General features: G+C 33.5%; 2 protein-coding genes across 2 annotated transcripts; both read right to left on the bottom strand.

The window, feature by feature from the left end:
* Positions 1 to 72: 72 nt before the first annotated feature.
* Positions 73 to 5,249, bottom strand: LOC9303439 (cadmium/zinc-transporting ATPase HMA2). Its single transcript, XM_002867321.2, has 10 exons — positions 5,132 to 5,249; positions 4,473 to 4,671; positions 3,609 to 3,866; positions 3,002 to 3,099; positions 2,665 to 2,920; positions 2,441 to 2,578; positions 2,024 to 2,351; positions 1,745 to 1,947; positions 1,463 to 1,665; positions 73 to 1,373 (listed from the first exon to the last, which is right to left on the bottom strand). Exons 2-10 carry the CDS (start codon positions 4,654 to 4,656, stop codon positions 207 to 209), a joined length of 2,835 nt encoding a protein of 944 aa, XP_002867367.1. The 5' UTR covers positions 4,657 to 4,671; positions 5,132 to 5,249; the 3' UTR covers positions 73 to 206.
* A 7,661-nt stretch (positions 5,250 to 12,910) lies between these two features.
* Positions 12,911 to 16,279, bottom strand: LOC9305467 (cadmium/zinc-transporting ATPase HMA3). The gene is made up of 9 exons (XM_002867320.2): positions 15,912 to 16,279; positions 15,536 to 15,793; positions 15,349 to 15,446; positions 14,976 to 15,231; positions 14,756 to 14,893; positions 14,344 to 14,671; positions 14,040 to 14,242; positions 13,730 to 13,932; positions 12,911 to 13,650 (listed from the first exon to the last, which is right to left on the bottom strand). Exons 1-9 carry the CDS (start codon positions 16,111 to 16,113, stop codon positions 13,063 to 13,065), a joined length of 2,274 nt encoding a protein of 757 aa, XP_002867366.1. The 5' UTR covers positions 16,114 to 16,279; the 3' UTR covers positions 12,911 to 13,062.
* Between the last annotated feature and the right edge of the window lie 714 nt (positions 16,280 to 16,993).

Raw genomic sequence — 16,993 nt, 5'->3', positions numbered from 1 at the left:
AGATAAGTTTTAGCTTTTAACTGTTTGTACCCTTGTGCGAACAAATCTGTGGCCGATGCTAACAGGAGAAGATTGAAAGATAAGTTTACAATAGGATCATTCACATCTCCTTGATGAATCACATGGTTTCTCGATCAATTACATCATCCTTACTGATGTTTGCAAGATGAAAGGTTATGAGTACAAATGTGAGCGAGAAGCTAAAGCTATTCAATCACAATCTCTTTCAAGCTTCCAATGCCATTAGCCCTTGTGTGGTGGTGATGGTGACTGCAACACTCTTTAGCATAGCTACTGCAACAGCTGCTACCATGGTGGCTCTTCTCTCTGCTGCTACAGTTAGACTTGCAAGCCTTCTTCGTTTTTACCTGAGAACTGGCTCCTTCTTTGTCCCTCTTAGAACTTTCACAGCAGCTTGACTTGCTATGTCCATCGCTCTTCACTTTCAAGCTAGTCACCGCGAGATCAGCAGGACTTGAACAACAACCTTTGACCGAGACTTTTACTTCCTCTTGCTCATCTCCTTCCAGATTGACTACGGTTGAAGAACCTTCATGTTGTGAGCCAGTTCCAATGTCCAGGCCAGATGGCTTGTTATGACAGCTTTGTTGCACCTCGTGTTGATTTGGTTGTTGACTCTTGTTACCACAACACCCTGAGTCATGGCCTTGTACTAAATCAACAGGTTCTGCACAACTGCTCTTTTTCACAACCGTTACATTGTCTTTCTGTTTCTTCTCACAACAACCAGAGTGACTATGGTCCGAACTGGATTTAGCTGGTTGCATCACTTTCACTTGAGTCTTCGTTCCACAGCAGCCTGACTTGCAATGCTTATCGCTGATCTTTGGTAATAAGCCTGCTTCCATGTCCCCAGCAGCATCACCTTCAAGTTTCTCCACTATAGAAGAAGAAGAAGACTCCCTATAACATTTGTTTCCAGTTTTATGGTTATCACTGAGCAACAACATGCTATTGAGGATCACAAGCAGACAAGTTCCTACATCTGCAAGAACAGCTGCCCAAATCAGCGGATGACCGGCAAATGCCAACGCAAGAATAGCTCCTTTCATAGTGATCGATGTGACCACGTTCTCCACCACTTTCCTTTTCGCTCTTCTCGCAAGTTTGATTGCCTGCGGTATTCTTCTGATGTCATTGGACATCAGAATTATATTACCAGTCTCTGTTGCAATTGCAGAGCCGGAAACACCCATTGAGATACCAATATCCGCTGTAGCTAAAGCTGGTGCATCATTCAACCCATCCCCTACCATAGCTGTTGACCCTTCTTCTCTCATAAACTCTTTGATGATTTCAGATTTACCTTCTGGAAGAAGCTCCGCACGAACAATATCCATAGCATTCCCAAGCTGTTGGTTCATATAACATTTCAAGTTTTCATTAGTGGGATTTACTAAGTTTCAAGAGAAGCATCAAACTCATAAAAAAGATTACTCACCTGTTCTTGAGCATGCATTGCAGCGGCTTGATTATCTCCGGTCAGCATCGCAGTCTTAATTCCCAAAGCTTTCAATTCTTTCATTGCTTGAGCTACACCAGATCTACAAGCATCTGAGAGATTGAAAACACCTGACAGTGTTTTTCCAACATAGACATATCCAATTGTCTTTCCTCCTTTTGTATCAACATCAACATCTGGAACTGTGTACATACCAAAGCAAAGAACCATTAGAGACTAAAGAAAGACCAAAAACCTCTATGTATTAATTTTGATATATACCTGATGAACACCCAGATCTAGAAGCAATCCTTTTGTTACCAATATAGACTTCTTTGCCATCAATCTTCCCATAGATTCCTTCTCCTGGGAAGTTCTGGTAATCCTCGACCGCTTCAGGCTTAGGTTCAACAGAGACAGATTTTGCATAGTCCACAAGTGCAGCAGCCATTGGATGGCTTGACTTGCTCTCTGCGCTTGATACCCTGATACAAGTCATTCCAAAATTCTCACACAAATCCAAAAAAATCCCAAGTGTCTTTGATAGAAGAGATGTTTCACCAGTAAAGCAAGCTGTGCAGGCTTATATCTTCAGAAAGTGACTGGAAATCCATGACGATGAACTCGCCTCTAGTGATAGTCCCGGTTTTATCAAAAGCAACAACCTTGATCTTGGCTAAAGTTTCAAGATAATCAGCTCCTTTGATCAAAAGTCCTGATGTGGCTGCCTTAGTGAGTGCACAGAAAGTGGCTACTGGTGTCGAGAGGATAAGCCCACAAGGACAAGCACTAACTAACACAACTAGTGCTAAGTGAATCCAATGCTTCAGGTTGTGAACCTTCAATGCGAATGGGATAGCCGCAAAACAAACTGATATCAGGATGATCGCTGCAAACAAGCAAATAGAATTTGAAGTTCTCAATCAAGAACAGAAATACAGGTAATGAAGAAAAACAAAATCAGGTGCTGATACTAACCTGGAGTATAGTACATGGAACATTTGTCTATAAATCTCTGAGTTTCAGTTTTGCTGTTCTGAGCTTCTTCGACAAGCTTTGCCATCTTCGCAACCACGCAATCCTCAGCTAGAGCAGTGGTTTTCACAGTTATGTAACCTTGAAAAACAGAGGAGCTAGTTAGATCAAACATTGAAGGTAAAGATCATAAGAAAAATAAGTGGAAATCTTGAGTCATATAATACCATTTAGATTGATGGTTCCAGCCCAAACCGTCGAATCTCTGAGTTTAGGCACGGGGAATGCTTCGCCGGTCAAGGTTTTCTCATCAACTTCACAGTTTCCATCCACAACAACTCCATCAATTGGTATGGTTTCACCAGCTTTGACAGCTATAACTGTGTTGATCTTGAGCTCATCCACTTGAACTTCTTCTCCAGTTTCTGCAATCATTGCCTTTTGTGGAGCTAAACTCATCAAAGACTGCATCACTGCACTTGCCTGCAATGTGTAAACACAACTACTTGAGCACTCACAAAAAAATTGACACATGAATCAAAAGAGATGAAAGAGGTGGAAAACCTTATAGCTAGCTCTTGACTGGAGCCATTCAGCGATTGTGAATAAGAAGACAACTACTCCAGCTTCTGTGTAATCTCTCATACCAATTGTTGCTCCAACTGATTGAAACAACAACGGAAGAGCATTTTAACTATATAAGATATTTGAGTTCACAAAGACCGAGTTCAAATTATTTCATATTTTTTCTACATTATAACTGCAACATGATCAATATAAGTTTTGAAGTAGACTCTATAACCTTCATTTTTTGTTGAATTAGTAAGTAGAAGTTATAAACATTTTCTAACAAATACTACTATATGTTACCAGATATTTTATAGATTTTCTTTTTTCTTTTCTCTTTTGGTCTCAAAGTAGCATAAAAAGGCCAAATGCAGAGGAAAGACACACACCAAACTACAGAACAATTGCTTTTGTGCTGATCATAATATTTCTAACTAATCACAATATTATATAGACACATACTACTTATATTTATCACAACTATTAGTATTTTTTAAAATTCACCTTAATTAATATTATGAGAAATGTGATTCATATCATATAAATTGGGGATTCACTCCTCATAATATATATTAATTATAAGAAAAAAGAGCGGAAACATTACCAGTTATAATAACAAGAATGTTGATGTCGATTCTAAACCTTGCAAGGGATGCTACAGCTTTGGCCAGTATTGGATAAATTCCGGCGACGACGGCTGCGACAGCGAGCCAACGGAACGGAGAGTAAAGGTATTTGAAGAAAGAGAGGAGGAGAAGTAGGCCGGAAACCATCGCAAAGGGACTTGGCCATTTATTCCTGAAATTTGTTTCTCCGGTTACCCTCACATTTGCTTCTAACCGTGCTTGGTTCAGTGCTTTCACTGTAACCACGATTATTTATTAGTATTAAACATATTCATATTCATATTTCTTGCAACAATAATTATAGCATTATTTTATAAAACTATAACTAAACTTGATGCGTCAATGGAAAAAAAAAACAAAAGAAACTACAAAAAACGAAGGAAAATTTATAAACGTTAATTATGTGAATGATGATGCGTTACATAAAAACTGACATTGTTATTACATTTAGATTTTTTTTTTAACAAGCCTTTATGGACACCAAACAGAACAAAAACAAATATTTCGAAGATATTTAATACTATTTAAAGTGTTAAGTAAAAAACTGCCTAAAATTTTAGACTCACAACCTAAGACTAGACTAACTCTTTTATTGATATAGCAAAATATTTATTTACGATAATCTTCCCTAATCCCTATTATTGAATCAAAGCAAAAAAAAAAAATGGTTGAAGTAAAAAATTACTAATTGAAGTAGAGATGTAACTAATTAAAATACCTACATAAAGACAAATAAATGTATGTAAATGTAAATTGTAGAATTAAATGTCTGAAAACGACGTTTGCGTTTTGCAGCAGCGACGCAAAAAGCTTTATTAAATTAGCCACAGAGAAGCTTTTACCGATTTGGAACTGGGAGAGGATGAGAGTGTCGTGGACGACGATGACGGTTCTTGACGGAACAATAACAGAGTATTCTTTAACACCGTCCATGGATTTGAGAATGTTCTCAATCAACGGAACCTCCGATGTACAGCAAATTCCAAGAACATCGAAGTAACTCTTGGTCATCTTCTTCGACGCCATTCTTGTTTAAGGATTCTGCGAGAGAAAAAAAAAAAAAAAAATCAGAAGCAAAGATTTTATTGTGGGAATCTGATTTCTTGGTTCATGTTTATTTTCCCAGCACGATTTTAAGGGATGCATGTAACGTGTTTTAAAGAAGATGTGTATGAATGATAACGTTGTCGTGAAGTTCACTCTACACTTGGCCAACAAAAAAAAAAGGATTCGATTTTTTCGGGCATGGTTATTGATTTTCGAAATCTTGAGAATTCTAAAAAGAGCGTAGAGATAGATCATTGCAAAATTATTAAAATCTTCAGTGAGGAGCTTCTCTAGCATCAGAAGTTAGAAGGAAAAAAATCATACGTAAATTTCTCAAAATTGGCTAATGCGAGTGAGAGAAAATAAAGAGTCACGAAAACAATGCTAGAGAGAAAGAGCGTTTCGAAGCCGTCATGAAATCTATGTGAAGAAGACATAAGAAGAAGAAGAGTACCGGAGATAGAGACAAAGCTTAGCAGCTGGACAGAGAACAATGACCAAACCGGTTTGGTTCGGTTTGGTTCGGTTTAGATGCTTTGTTAATTAGCCAGAAGAGAGAAGAGTTTTTTTTTTTTTTTGATGTAATGATGAAATGACTTGAAGGTGAAAGAGGATGAGAGTGGCAATAGCTTTTTATAGGGAAATGTGTTAGAAAGTGGAAATAATGATCATTGGTGGGTTTAGTTTACTTCCATAGAATCCTTGCCATAATTATATTCTTTCCAAATTTTAATTTCATTTGTTCTGACCAAATTTTTTTTTAAAGAAGCATTTTTATCTTACTTGTAAAGAATCCTCGAATATATTATTCTTAATAATGTAAATTCCATAGTACTGTGGTAGGCTGCTGCTTCTTTCAGATTCCTATTCTCTTAACCTTCCCATCTAATTTTTGTTTTTCTTAATGTGTATATTACTAGAAAAGTGAAATTCGATTTTATCCGGACATATATATAATACTTTTCGAGATTTGTACCTTGAAGGATTCGATATAATTTTGTTCTACTGCCTCATTTTACTTTTTAGATATACGTGTGTCATGTGTGGGAAGATGAATTTGCGCTAAACACTTTTACAAAAATGATTAATCCCTTTGATATATTTGGGGGGAAAAAATGCATTAAGTTGAGTTAAATAGTTTTTGGTAGTCGTAACATATTTTTGCAACTCGTTGACTGGTAATTCATGGGTTAATATATTTCATCTGACCCCATGAAGTCATGAATGGTAAAGTTATTGACAGAATCACTTACTCACATACCAAAATGAAATTATATCATTGTACGTAAGACTGGTAGGTCTTAATCTTGTAGGTGAGAGACACGAGAACAAAGGTGTATACATAACATAGTGAATAATCCACTGTACAATATTAGAGAATGGAATCCATGTGTGATTCCTCATTTGGAATAGTTTAGTTTTATTTTTATTTTTGCATTTCTTTCTTAATTTTCGTATGCTGGATTTAATTACAAAACCTTGCAATGCACATATGTCTTATAAGAGCCAATTAATACGTTGTAAAATTTTGGTCTTTATATTATTATTATATATATTTTTTTTTGTTTTTTGTTTTTTGATATACCCGATCGGCTGATCCAGTCATCTCCGGGGGAAACGCACCAAAGTGCTACCATGTGAACTCGTGACCAACACCTAGGTGTTGGACTACCACACTGCCTAACCCCGAATTTGGAATACTTTCCGACTAATGCCCAGGGTATCCAGTTAGTCTAATCCCAGATAACATGTAAATTGTTTGGGCCAAAACGCAAGCCCAAACTTCCCACACAAATATAATTTTTGTTTTCAGGATGGATCGAACTTGGGTTGGTTCCTTCCAATATTTCTCCGATTCTCCCTTATCACTAGACCAGAACGGTGTCTTTGTAGCATAAAGTACTATTCTCACAACTAAATGATATCGTGCATGCTTGATAGAACTGAGTTTTTTTATATCACATTGAAAACTATATAAAACAAAAGCTTCGATGATTAGATTTTTTTTTTAAGGGCTTCTATGATTAGTTTCAGACGTTTATACACATGTTTGGTTAAAAACAATCACTACGGTATACGGTATAGTAGATATTGTGAAGATATAGCTCAATTGGTTATCCTCGAAATCTCGAATCATATGTAAAAAACATGTTTGTGGGTTATTATAGGGCCTGATTGGCAAGTTCTTTAGAGTCTTTACAAAACAAAAAATTCTAAAGATTTAAAATACATCCAATCAAGTTTTAGAAGCTTTGGCTTTCCTTTTTTTTTTTCACAGCCAAAATATTTCTTTAATTCATTTTTTTATCTGTTAGAAAACCTTTTTTCCTAAAACACATAATTTTCAATTTTCCAAAATTTTAAATTCTACAGCCAAAATACTACAGCAATAAAATCTACAGCCACAACAAATAAACCTACAGTCATATTTCTACAGGAAAAAATATAAAGCTACAGCTGTTACCAATCAGGCCCATAGTTTCAAGCTTTTAACACTAATCGTTAAAAAATATCATTTCAAAACCATTACAAACATTCTAATCCATAATTAAAAATTTTTAATATAGTTTATCATGGACTTATTTACTGCAGGTTCATCTAAAAATGTGGATTAAAAAAAATTAACATATTTCAAAGAGAGAAAAATAAACTAAGTCTCTGCATTATTAAGCCCATAAACAAAAAAAACATCTCTCTCTCTGCATTACTCATAAACAAAACAAAACACAATCGTATGAACACTTGATTATACTAGTTATTTAGAAATTTTATTTTCTTTATTCAAATATGTTATGTTCTAAATGTGAGATTTTAATATATAAAAAATAGTAAAGATAAACATGTAATTGTTCCAGATTCGATAGCGGCCCCACAATAATACAACTTGCAAACTTTACTCATATACCACCCAATGGCGGAGCTAGAAATTTATGTTATCAGAGTCAAAAAAATTTTAAAAAATAAAAATAGTAGACTAAACAATTTGATATTTTTTATTTGTGTGTTTTCTAAAAACTGAATTAATATTAGGTAAATATATCTTTATTTATAGTAAATTATGGGTCTAAAAGTATTTGGACTATTTTTTCTTCCATGATGCAACATTAGTTTTGTATTGGGGTCAAAATATATTCAAAGTTGGGGCTATTATAATTATTGCTAATGACATATAATGGATTTTTGAAAATTTATGGGGGTCAACTGACCTTTTTCGGACAGAAACTATATAATCGTCAAACCCTTTAACAAAACAAAAGAGATATAGTCATCAACATTTTTTTTTTGGTTTTAATGTGAAGATTTTATTCCAAAGGAAAATTACAAGCTAACTAATGTTACAAAGCTACCCATTAACACAGGAACAAGAGCTACCCATTAATATAGTCATCAACATTATGAGAGAATCTGAGTATAACTCAATTTGTAATACCGCAGCAACTCCTAATTACCATTGCCATACATAGGTCTCTTTCGTCGACCAGTTTGCCATTTTTGAAAATCCTACAGATTAGTACAATATTTCTCAAAATTAATTATCTTCACTTGCACATATTTCTCAGTATAGCCACTAACCCACTAACCATAAAAATTTCAAAGTTAAATACATATTCTATAATGTTTTCCTGTGGCATCTATAAAAATCTTGAGCATAATTATGTATTTCCATCCCTACTCTGATAGAAAATGACGTCTTTGTAATCCATATATATGCTTCAAATCATAACACAAACAAAAACAAATGATGATTTTGAGGTGAAACAAACTCAGCCATCAGAGTTTTTTTTGTTTTTTTTTTAAATATAGATATTATGGCTCATATACTCCATTTTTTTCCCTTTCTTAGGGCATCTCCAACCCTACTCTATTTTAGAGTAAAAATACAAAATTCTTCTCCAACCCTACTCTATAATTGACTCTAAAATAGAGATTTCTGCAGATTGACTCTATATATAGAGCAACTCTATTATCAACTCTATTTTTGAGTTCAACTTTTTTATTTATACTTTAGTCCCTCAAATTTTAACTTTTTTATTTAATACATATAATCATTTTATAAACAACAATTACAACACATAGCTTTATAAATTTAACAAGCAAACAAGTACTAAATTTAAAATAAACAACATAAGAAAACTAAAACATAAAACTAGTAATTTAATAGTCTGGTAAATTCCTTGTAGATCCGCCAAGATAGTTAAAATATTGTCCAAATGAAGTAGATGGAGGAGGAGTTTTTTATTTTGATCTTGTTGGACACGTCGTTTTTGCAAAATTCGTGCTTGTTCACTCTCAAAATATGCCCGAACATTTGGGTTTTGAAAGGAATTCAAATCACATTTATTTTGTTTTCTTACTTTAGCTCATTCAAAGCATAATATCCGGTTTCAAGAGTTTCTTGGTTAATTTAAAAAAATCAAAGATAAAGAAGCTCATTTCTCACTACGAAATGCTTTAATTGATCATATGTAGGAAAAATATTCTAATGGTGTTATTTAAAATAAAATTTGTAATGTTTTATTATTGTTATATGATGTAATGTTTTTTTTTTTAATAAATAATTAGTGTTTAATTTAAATAATTTCATATTTTATGGGAATTTTGCAAATCTATAATATATGGGGTCAAATTGTAAATTATATAATTAAAAGGCATTAGTATATAAAATAGAAATAGAATATTTCTAAGAATATTCTTTTTTAGAGTAGAAAATAGAAATATACATTGGAGAGAAACCCTCTTCTAAAATAGAGTTTTTAGAGTAAGATATAGAGTTCTATATTGGAGATGGTCTTAATGGTCATTTTTAACGCTATTAACACCTTCTACTGTTGTACAACCAAAGACTGCCAAACATTTTTCTTTTCCTATCCTAACTTTTTTTTTCTGTGAAACCACAAGCCTAACTTATTACTTCTTTTGACCTATATTTTCTATAGCTGAAAAATTTACAAATGTGTCCCTTTGAGATCTTAAAGACTAAAAATAATTTGCGTAAAAAGACTAAAAGAGACTAGAAATAATTTAAGCAGCACACTTCCACTATCTTTTTCAAAAGGTTTTCGAGTAGTGGAGGAATCTCCCAATGTCTCAAAACAAAACAAAAATAACTTGCTTTCCTTTTATTTAAAATATATATATCAAAGTAAAAGGCAACGTAAATGAGCCAAACACTAAATAGATATTATAAACAACATATAAAACATGTCTAGTGGAAAAAGGGAATATAATTTTAATTTGAATTGCAATGATAGATATCCTTCTTTGTGTTTCGATAAGTCATTCTACTTATATTTGTTCCACCACCTGATACATTAAAATATTAGTTCCCGAAACTTCGGAACTTTTTATCAAAATAGTAACTTACCTTTTTAAAATCTATTATATATTATTGCTAAAGATTATCAGAAAAATTTGTGTGAAAAATATTAACTTTGAAAGGAAAGATAAGGATACATACACACTAGCAAATTTTCTGAATAATTCAGTGAATTTGTTTCTTTGATAGCGTATACTCTACCTCTGGAAATTTTCCCATTAGATAAATAATGTACTTAATCTCTTTTTGTCTTCCTTAAAAAGATGTAGAACTCAAGTTCACATTAACGTAATACTATTTTACAAGTTACTCAATACGAGCTTTTTTACTTTTAGGTTTATTATTTAGTCTTTTTGAAACTTTAATTAGTCTTCGAATATGAATTATAAAAGTGGTGGGTTATGTATTGGTGATGCACTAATATGGACATCTATATGGAATATATAGAATGTTGATGGATACACATTATTGATCAATAAATATTGTAGTTTTTGTGGGTATGAAAAGTCCAAAAATTAAGATGCTCAAGCTCTTACGTAACTAGAGTTAATTCTAAAAAACTTTCCCTCACATTTCTGCAATCTTTTTGTTCTAACCAATGACTATCTATTTTGGTGTTGATAATCAATGGCCTAGTTTTTATCTAAGAATGATTATTAACGCCAATCATTATACTGTAGTAGGGTTAAAAACATGCGCAAGCATCTTGACATATGAATTCCGGAAATGGTGATTTAATGTATTAAAAATATGCTATGACCTAAAAAAGATTCGGTCTATTTTGCAATTAGCCTTAATTAACTATTCATTAAGTGGTTATCTAAAAAAGCGATATCATTTGCTTTTAATTGGTGCAAATGATGCAACAATAACATTAAATGTTTGAGGAAATAATCTTTGGGACAGATCGAAGGGACCAGAAACATTTGTGGATGTTAGATAGACTCTCATGATCCATTGCTTGTTCTCGAATTGACATTAATCACCTTTTTCTTTTCTTTTGTAGTATGATTTATCTTATCGTGATCCTGTAAGAAGATTAGTAAAATTAGAAAATTATCATATAACCACGATAAAAGCAAAATTCAAGTGTATAATCAGCACAAGTCATTATAATGGAACACAAGGAGGTTAGTGGACATACGTCAGTACCCCACAGTAGCAAGGATCAAACTGAAAGTAAGTTAGCCAATTTATACATATAATCCTCTATGATCATATAGCTATGTGCCTATGTCCCATGCAATCCTTTGTTCGTTATCTTTTTGACAAATATGCAACTACATTAATTATCACTCCATATTTTATAAACTATATAATGGAAACCACATTAATTGATCAAAAAAATCAATTTTTTTGTGTGCACATGTAGACGGTAACTCCTGTTGTGGTAGTGTTTCCATCTTCCAAAAAGAAAATCAATGGAAACTTTTGTAAGACGTTAAAAATCATAGAGCGCTTTGAATACTTGTTAAAAAGTGAGAAATACAAAGATATAATAACCAATTACAAAGATATAATCATACATATATATATATATATATATATACTCTTAGAGATAACTTAATTACTTTTGTTATTTACAGTTCAATCTACATCCTCAATGAAAATTCATATCTTAAGACCTAATAGTATATAATAGTTTAACATATTCTGCCTTCATCAGTTAAAGGAAAGTGAACAAAAGTAGGAGTGGTGAGGTAAAATATGTGATTCTGAATGATTAACAGAAGAACTGTTTATTTGATATCTAGATGAGGAATATTCGTTTGTGATTCTATATCAACAAGTCATAATCAGTCTAATAAAGGTTTTTTTTTTTTTTCCTTTAAATTGCTAAAAAAAATTAGAGCCCTTTTTTCCTGCAATTTTACTTTGCAAATGACCACAAGATAAATTATCTGCTAAAATATAACTAACCAATAAGACAAATTTGTTGTAAGAACAAACATTAAGAAAATCTAATCATGTGGAATCAAGACAATAATGGTAAGTCAAGTGCATTGTGATTGTATACGACGACTCAGCAGCCAATAACATCATATATTGAGAAAGGGATTGCAACCGGATTCTAAACAACATAAGAAAACGAATCAGAAACTCCTTTAACACAAAACAAAGAAAAGCAACCTAATAAAAATATGATAGAAATACCACTAAAATGAAGTCGACCTAACACCTAAGTGGGTAAGTCGTCAAAAAAATATGCGAAAATCTTAAAAAAACGTACTCAAATAAAATCCAATTTCATAATATAAATCTAGCCATAATATCTATGAATTAATATGGTGGTGACAATTTATTTTCGTTAACAATAAGATATATATAGTTTCATCTACAATTACATACTCCTAAAAGGGACCCCAATATTCACATATATTCTTCTTATTGGTGGTGACAATTCATATTAGTCAAACATTAAATGTGACACTCACTGTAGGAAATAAAGTAATGTAGGGTTTTAGCACTCGTCAAAGACACAATGATTTGTCTGAGAGGTCCCTTGCTTATACATATATGATCCATCGATTTATTCAATGGTCATATACCTCGCTCGTTTTCTTTTATTAGCACAAATCTACAAAAAAAAAAAAAAATTATCGAATGTTTTTGGACGGAATCTGAGTTCTGTTAAAACTAAAACATTTTAGAAATCTTGAGCCGAGAAATAGATTAAAAAAAAAAAACATAATGCGTGAAAGTAAAGCTATTCAAATTTCATATGCTAATTTGAATATTATTAAGGAATTGGGAGTATATGTAGTTGGAATGCAAATTATCATATGTAATTGCAAATTAGTTTACGATAATAATATATATTCACCTCAAAAGATAAAGTATTATATTTATGAATTCAAAATAAAAATAAACATAAAATAAATAAATTTGAAGTTCATGCTAATAAAACAACTTGCATTTCGGTTCAAATCAAATTTTAAATCATTAAACACTAACTGGAGATTGGTTAACGATTAGATGAGGATTAACCGAAATAACACAGGTCCCTCTCTGGTTTGAAAACAGATGTACTATATACATAGAACCCTCTACATCAGAAGAAGGTTTCACTATTGTTGATTATCCTTAGTACCACTACAACAACCAGAGGAACAACTCTTTTTACTTGTCTCCTCACTCTTCTGCAACAAGCCCACTTCTAGATCCTCTGCTTCATCCTCCTCAAGTTTCACCGGCGAAGAAGAAGACGCACGGTAACATGTAGACACGGCTTCACGCTCATCGCGTAGAAGCATCATACTATTGAGTATCACAAGCAAACAAGTTCCTGCATCTGCAAGAACAGCTGCCCAAACCAGAGGGTAACCTACAAAACCAAGAACCATGATTGCTCCTTTTATGCTCACAGACAAAACCACATTCTCAATCACTTTCTTATGACTTCTCTTCGCTAATCTCATCCCTTTCGGGATCTTCCTTATATCATTCGACATAAGAATGATGTCTCCTGTCTCTGTTGCAAGTGCTGACCCTGATATCCCCATGGATATACCAATGTCTGCTTTAGCTAAAGCCGGTGCATCGTTAAGCCCATCTCCTACCATCATTGTAGGCCCTTGGATCTTGAATTCATCGATGATTCTTGCTTTGTCTTGTGGAAGAAGTTCAGAGTGAACAATATCCAAAGCATTCTCTATCTGTCAAAGTTATAACTTTCTGATTATATGACTCACAAAATAGAGACAGGGGAATAATTAGATAATAACCATGCTTCACCTGTTCTTGAGTAGACATGGCTGCGTCTCGGTTATCTCCTGTGAGCATTGCAGTTTTTATTCCTAAAGACTTAAGCTCCTTGAGAGCTTGAGCAACCCCATATCGACAACCGTCCAAAAGGGTGAAACTTCCGGACAGTTTTGCTCCAATGTATATGTAACCAATGGTCTTACCTCGCTTCATATTAGCTTCCATCTCCGGAACTTTGTGTAACATCCACAAAGAAGAGATCTTTCAAAGGTTAGATAGATGAACAACACTCGAGACAGCACGAAAAACGAATGTAGTTCAAATTAAAAAGTTCTGAAACCTGTTAAGCATCCAGCTCTCTGTGAAATTCTTTTGTTTCCAATGTAGATATCTTGACCATCTATTCTCCCATAAACTCCTTCTCCTGGAAAGTTTTGAAAGTTCTCGACTATATCCGGCTTAGGCTCAACAAAAATTAATCTTGCATAGTCAATAAGTGCCGCTGCCATCGGGTGGCTTGACTTGCTCTCGATACTAGAGACCCTGTGAAAACATCTCAAAAAGTCTATTAAGTATCAATTTTTCCTCACATACAATACACCCAAAAAAGGTCACTCCTGTGGAATAACTACATACATACTTACCAGTAAAGCAAGTTGTGCAGATTGATATTATGAGAAAGAGACCTAAAATCCGAGACCATGAACTCAGCCTTTGTAATAGTTCCTGTTTTGTCAAAAGCAACAATCTTGATCTTTGCAAGAGTCTCTAGACAATCACCAGTTTTGATCAGAAACCCTGACGTGGCTGCCTTAGTGAGAGCACAAAAGGTAGCAACGGGTGTGGATAGGATAAGACCACATGGACAACCACTTACTAACACTACGAGTGCTAAGTGAAACCAATGGCTAAGGTTCTGAACCTTTAACAAAGCCGGGATTACCGCAAAACATGCTGCTAACACGACAACAGCTGAACAAACAACAACAACAAATGGATCAAGTTTCATTCTCCTCCACTACATTGAGATTATGATTGAGAAATATGATTCCTAACCTGGAGTGTAGTAGCGAGAACATTTGTCTATAAACCTTTGAGTTTTGGTTTGGCTTTTTTGAGCTTCTTCTACAAGCTTAGTCATTTTCGCAACCACGCAGTCCCGGGCTAGAGCTGTAGTTTTCACCTTTATATAACCTTAAGATACACAAATTGTGGTAATTATAAAGAAAATTCAGGATCATACATAATAAAAGCATGATAATGATTTGTTGTGTACCATTAAGATTTATGGTTGCAGCCAAAACAGTTGACTCTCTCTGTTTGGAAACAGGGAAGGACTCTCCTGTCAATGTTTTCTCATCCACATCACAGCTTCCATCGACCACAACTCCATCAATCGGTATACTTTCTCCAGCTTTCACTGAAACAATTGTGTTGATCCTAACCTCATCTACATCGACTTCTAGTCCAGTATCCGCTATCACTGCCTTTCGTGGCGCTAAGCTCATCAGTGATGACATTACTGTGCTTGCCTGAAAACAGGTGTTACTTCAGAACAATGATCAACTAATAGATGCAAAACTAATGCTATTCATATTGATCCATTAGAACCAGAGCTTAGAGCATATAGAAACTCTACACAAAGAAACCTTATGAGCAGCACTAGACTCTAGCCAATCTGCAACTGAGAATAGAAACACAATTGTAGCAGCTTCTGTGAAATCCTGCATACATAGTGTTGCTATCACTGTCGAACAAAAAAAACTCTCATTCAGATAATTCCATCATCAAAACAAAACTTAAAACGATGACTCAAGAAAAGATTTGATGTTTTACCAGCAATTAGAGTGAGACCGTTGATATCAAGCCTGAACCTTGTGACCGAAGCAACAGCTTTAGCAAGGATAGGGAAAATCCCGGCCACCACGGCAGCAATAGCGAGCCATTCAAGCAGATTATAAAAGTATTTGAAGAAGGAGACAGCAAGAAATACACCAGAAACTATTGCAAAAGGACTTGGCCATTGACTCTTTAAGCTCGTGTCTCCGTATGGTCTAACACTTGCTTCTAGTCTTGCTTGATTCAATGCCTTCACTGTCAAGAAATCAATTTTACCCACAAGATTAAGAATCCACACAACAAAAAAGGGGTTTAATTGACTTTAAGAAAACCAAAACGGCGATTGAAAAATACTAATAATTTTGTTATTTACCGATTTGAAGCGGAGAAATCAAGAAAGTGTCATGGACAACGATGACGGTTCTAGAAGGGACGATGACTGAGAATTCTTTGACGCCGTCAAGAGGACGGAGAACGTCTCCGACGATAGAAACCTCCGATGAACAACAGATTCCAACAACGTCGAAGTAACTTGTCTGTAAATTCTTCTTCTTGGCCTCTTCACCTTCCGCCATCGTAAGTTGAGCTTAAGGGATGATGTCGGAGGGAAATTAATTATTTGTTTTTTAGGTTTACAACTTTACATTATTATTTATAACATTTGAATTTTTCAGTCTCCATAAGGAAAGTTATATTAATTGGTCCATGATTTTTTTTTTTCCTAATGTCAAGTCAATGCTGAGATTGGATACGCAATTAAATGTTTTATTGATAATAGGAATGCGTATCAACAACATACAATAATGTAGAATTTTTAAATTTTTTCTGTTCATTGTCAAAGAATAGTAGAACTTATAGTTTTGAATTGGAATCAAGTCATTATTATATCCACACTCAAATATTTATTATATTTTCTTGATTAATTATATCAAAACCAGACTTTTCTTCGTTTAGATAATCTTGGGTCTTGATTATAGTTTCATGTTTTAGATAGTTTTCGTTTTTCAATTTGTATATGTTGTACTATGACATTATATAACTTTAATAGTTTTATAAAAGTTTCCTCATGTTTTTCTATCTAACTTATATTTCAGTGATATATTTATTTTTATACATAGCAGAACCAAGATTTACATTTAATTAATAGAAATAAATATTAATAGACAAAAGTTATTAATCAATTTAACTTATACTAGATTATAATCATTATATTTTATTATTAAAAATAAACCTTCAAAACCTATATAATTGATAATTTAAATAGAAAAAATAGTTTAAAAAGTTAAACAGATCAAAATCTAATAAATTTTATATCAAAATTCAGATTTTGTTATTAAAGAAAGAGAAAAGAGCCTATTGGGCCATAAAAAAGGGTCAGGCAATGCTCAATCAAATAATAGCTGAGGCCTTATAATGTCTTGTAATACAAATGGCAATTTAGTAAAAAGTGAAAAA

The sequence above is a fragment of the Arabidopsis lyrata genome, assembly GCF_000004255.2.
Source record: "Arabidopsis lyrata subsp. lyrata unplaced genomic scaffold ARALYscaffold_7, whole genome shotgun sequence".
In the NCBI taxonomy this organism is placed as follows: Eukaryota; Viridiplantae; Streptophyta; class Magnoliopsida; order Brassicales; family Brassicaceae; genus Arabidopsis; species Arabidopsis lyrata.
This window is presented reverse-complemented; position numbering and strand designations above follow the sequence as displayed.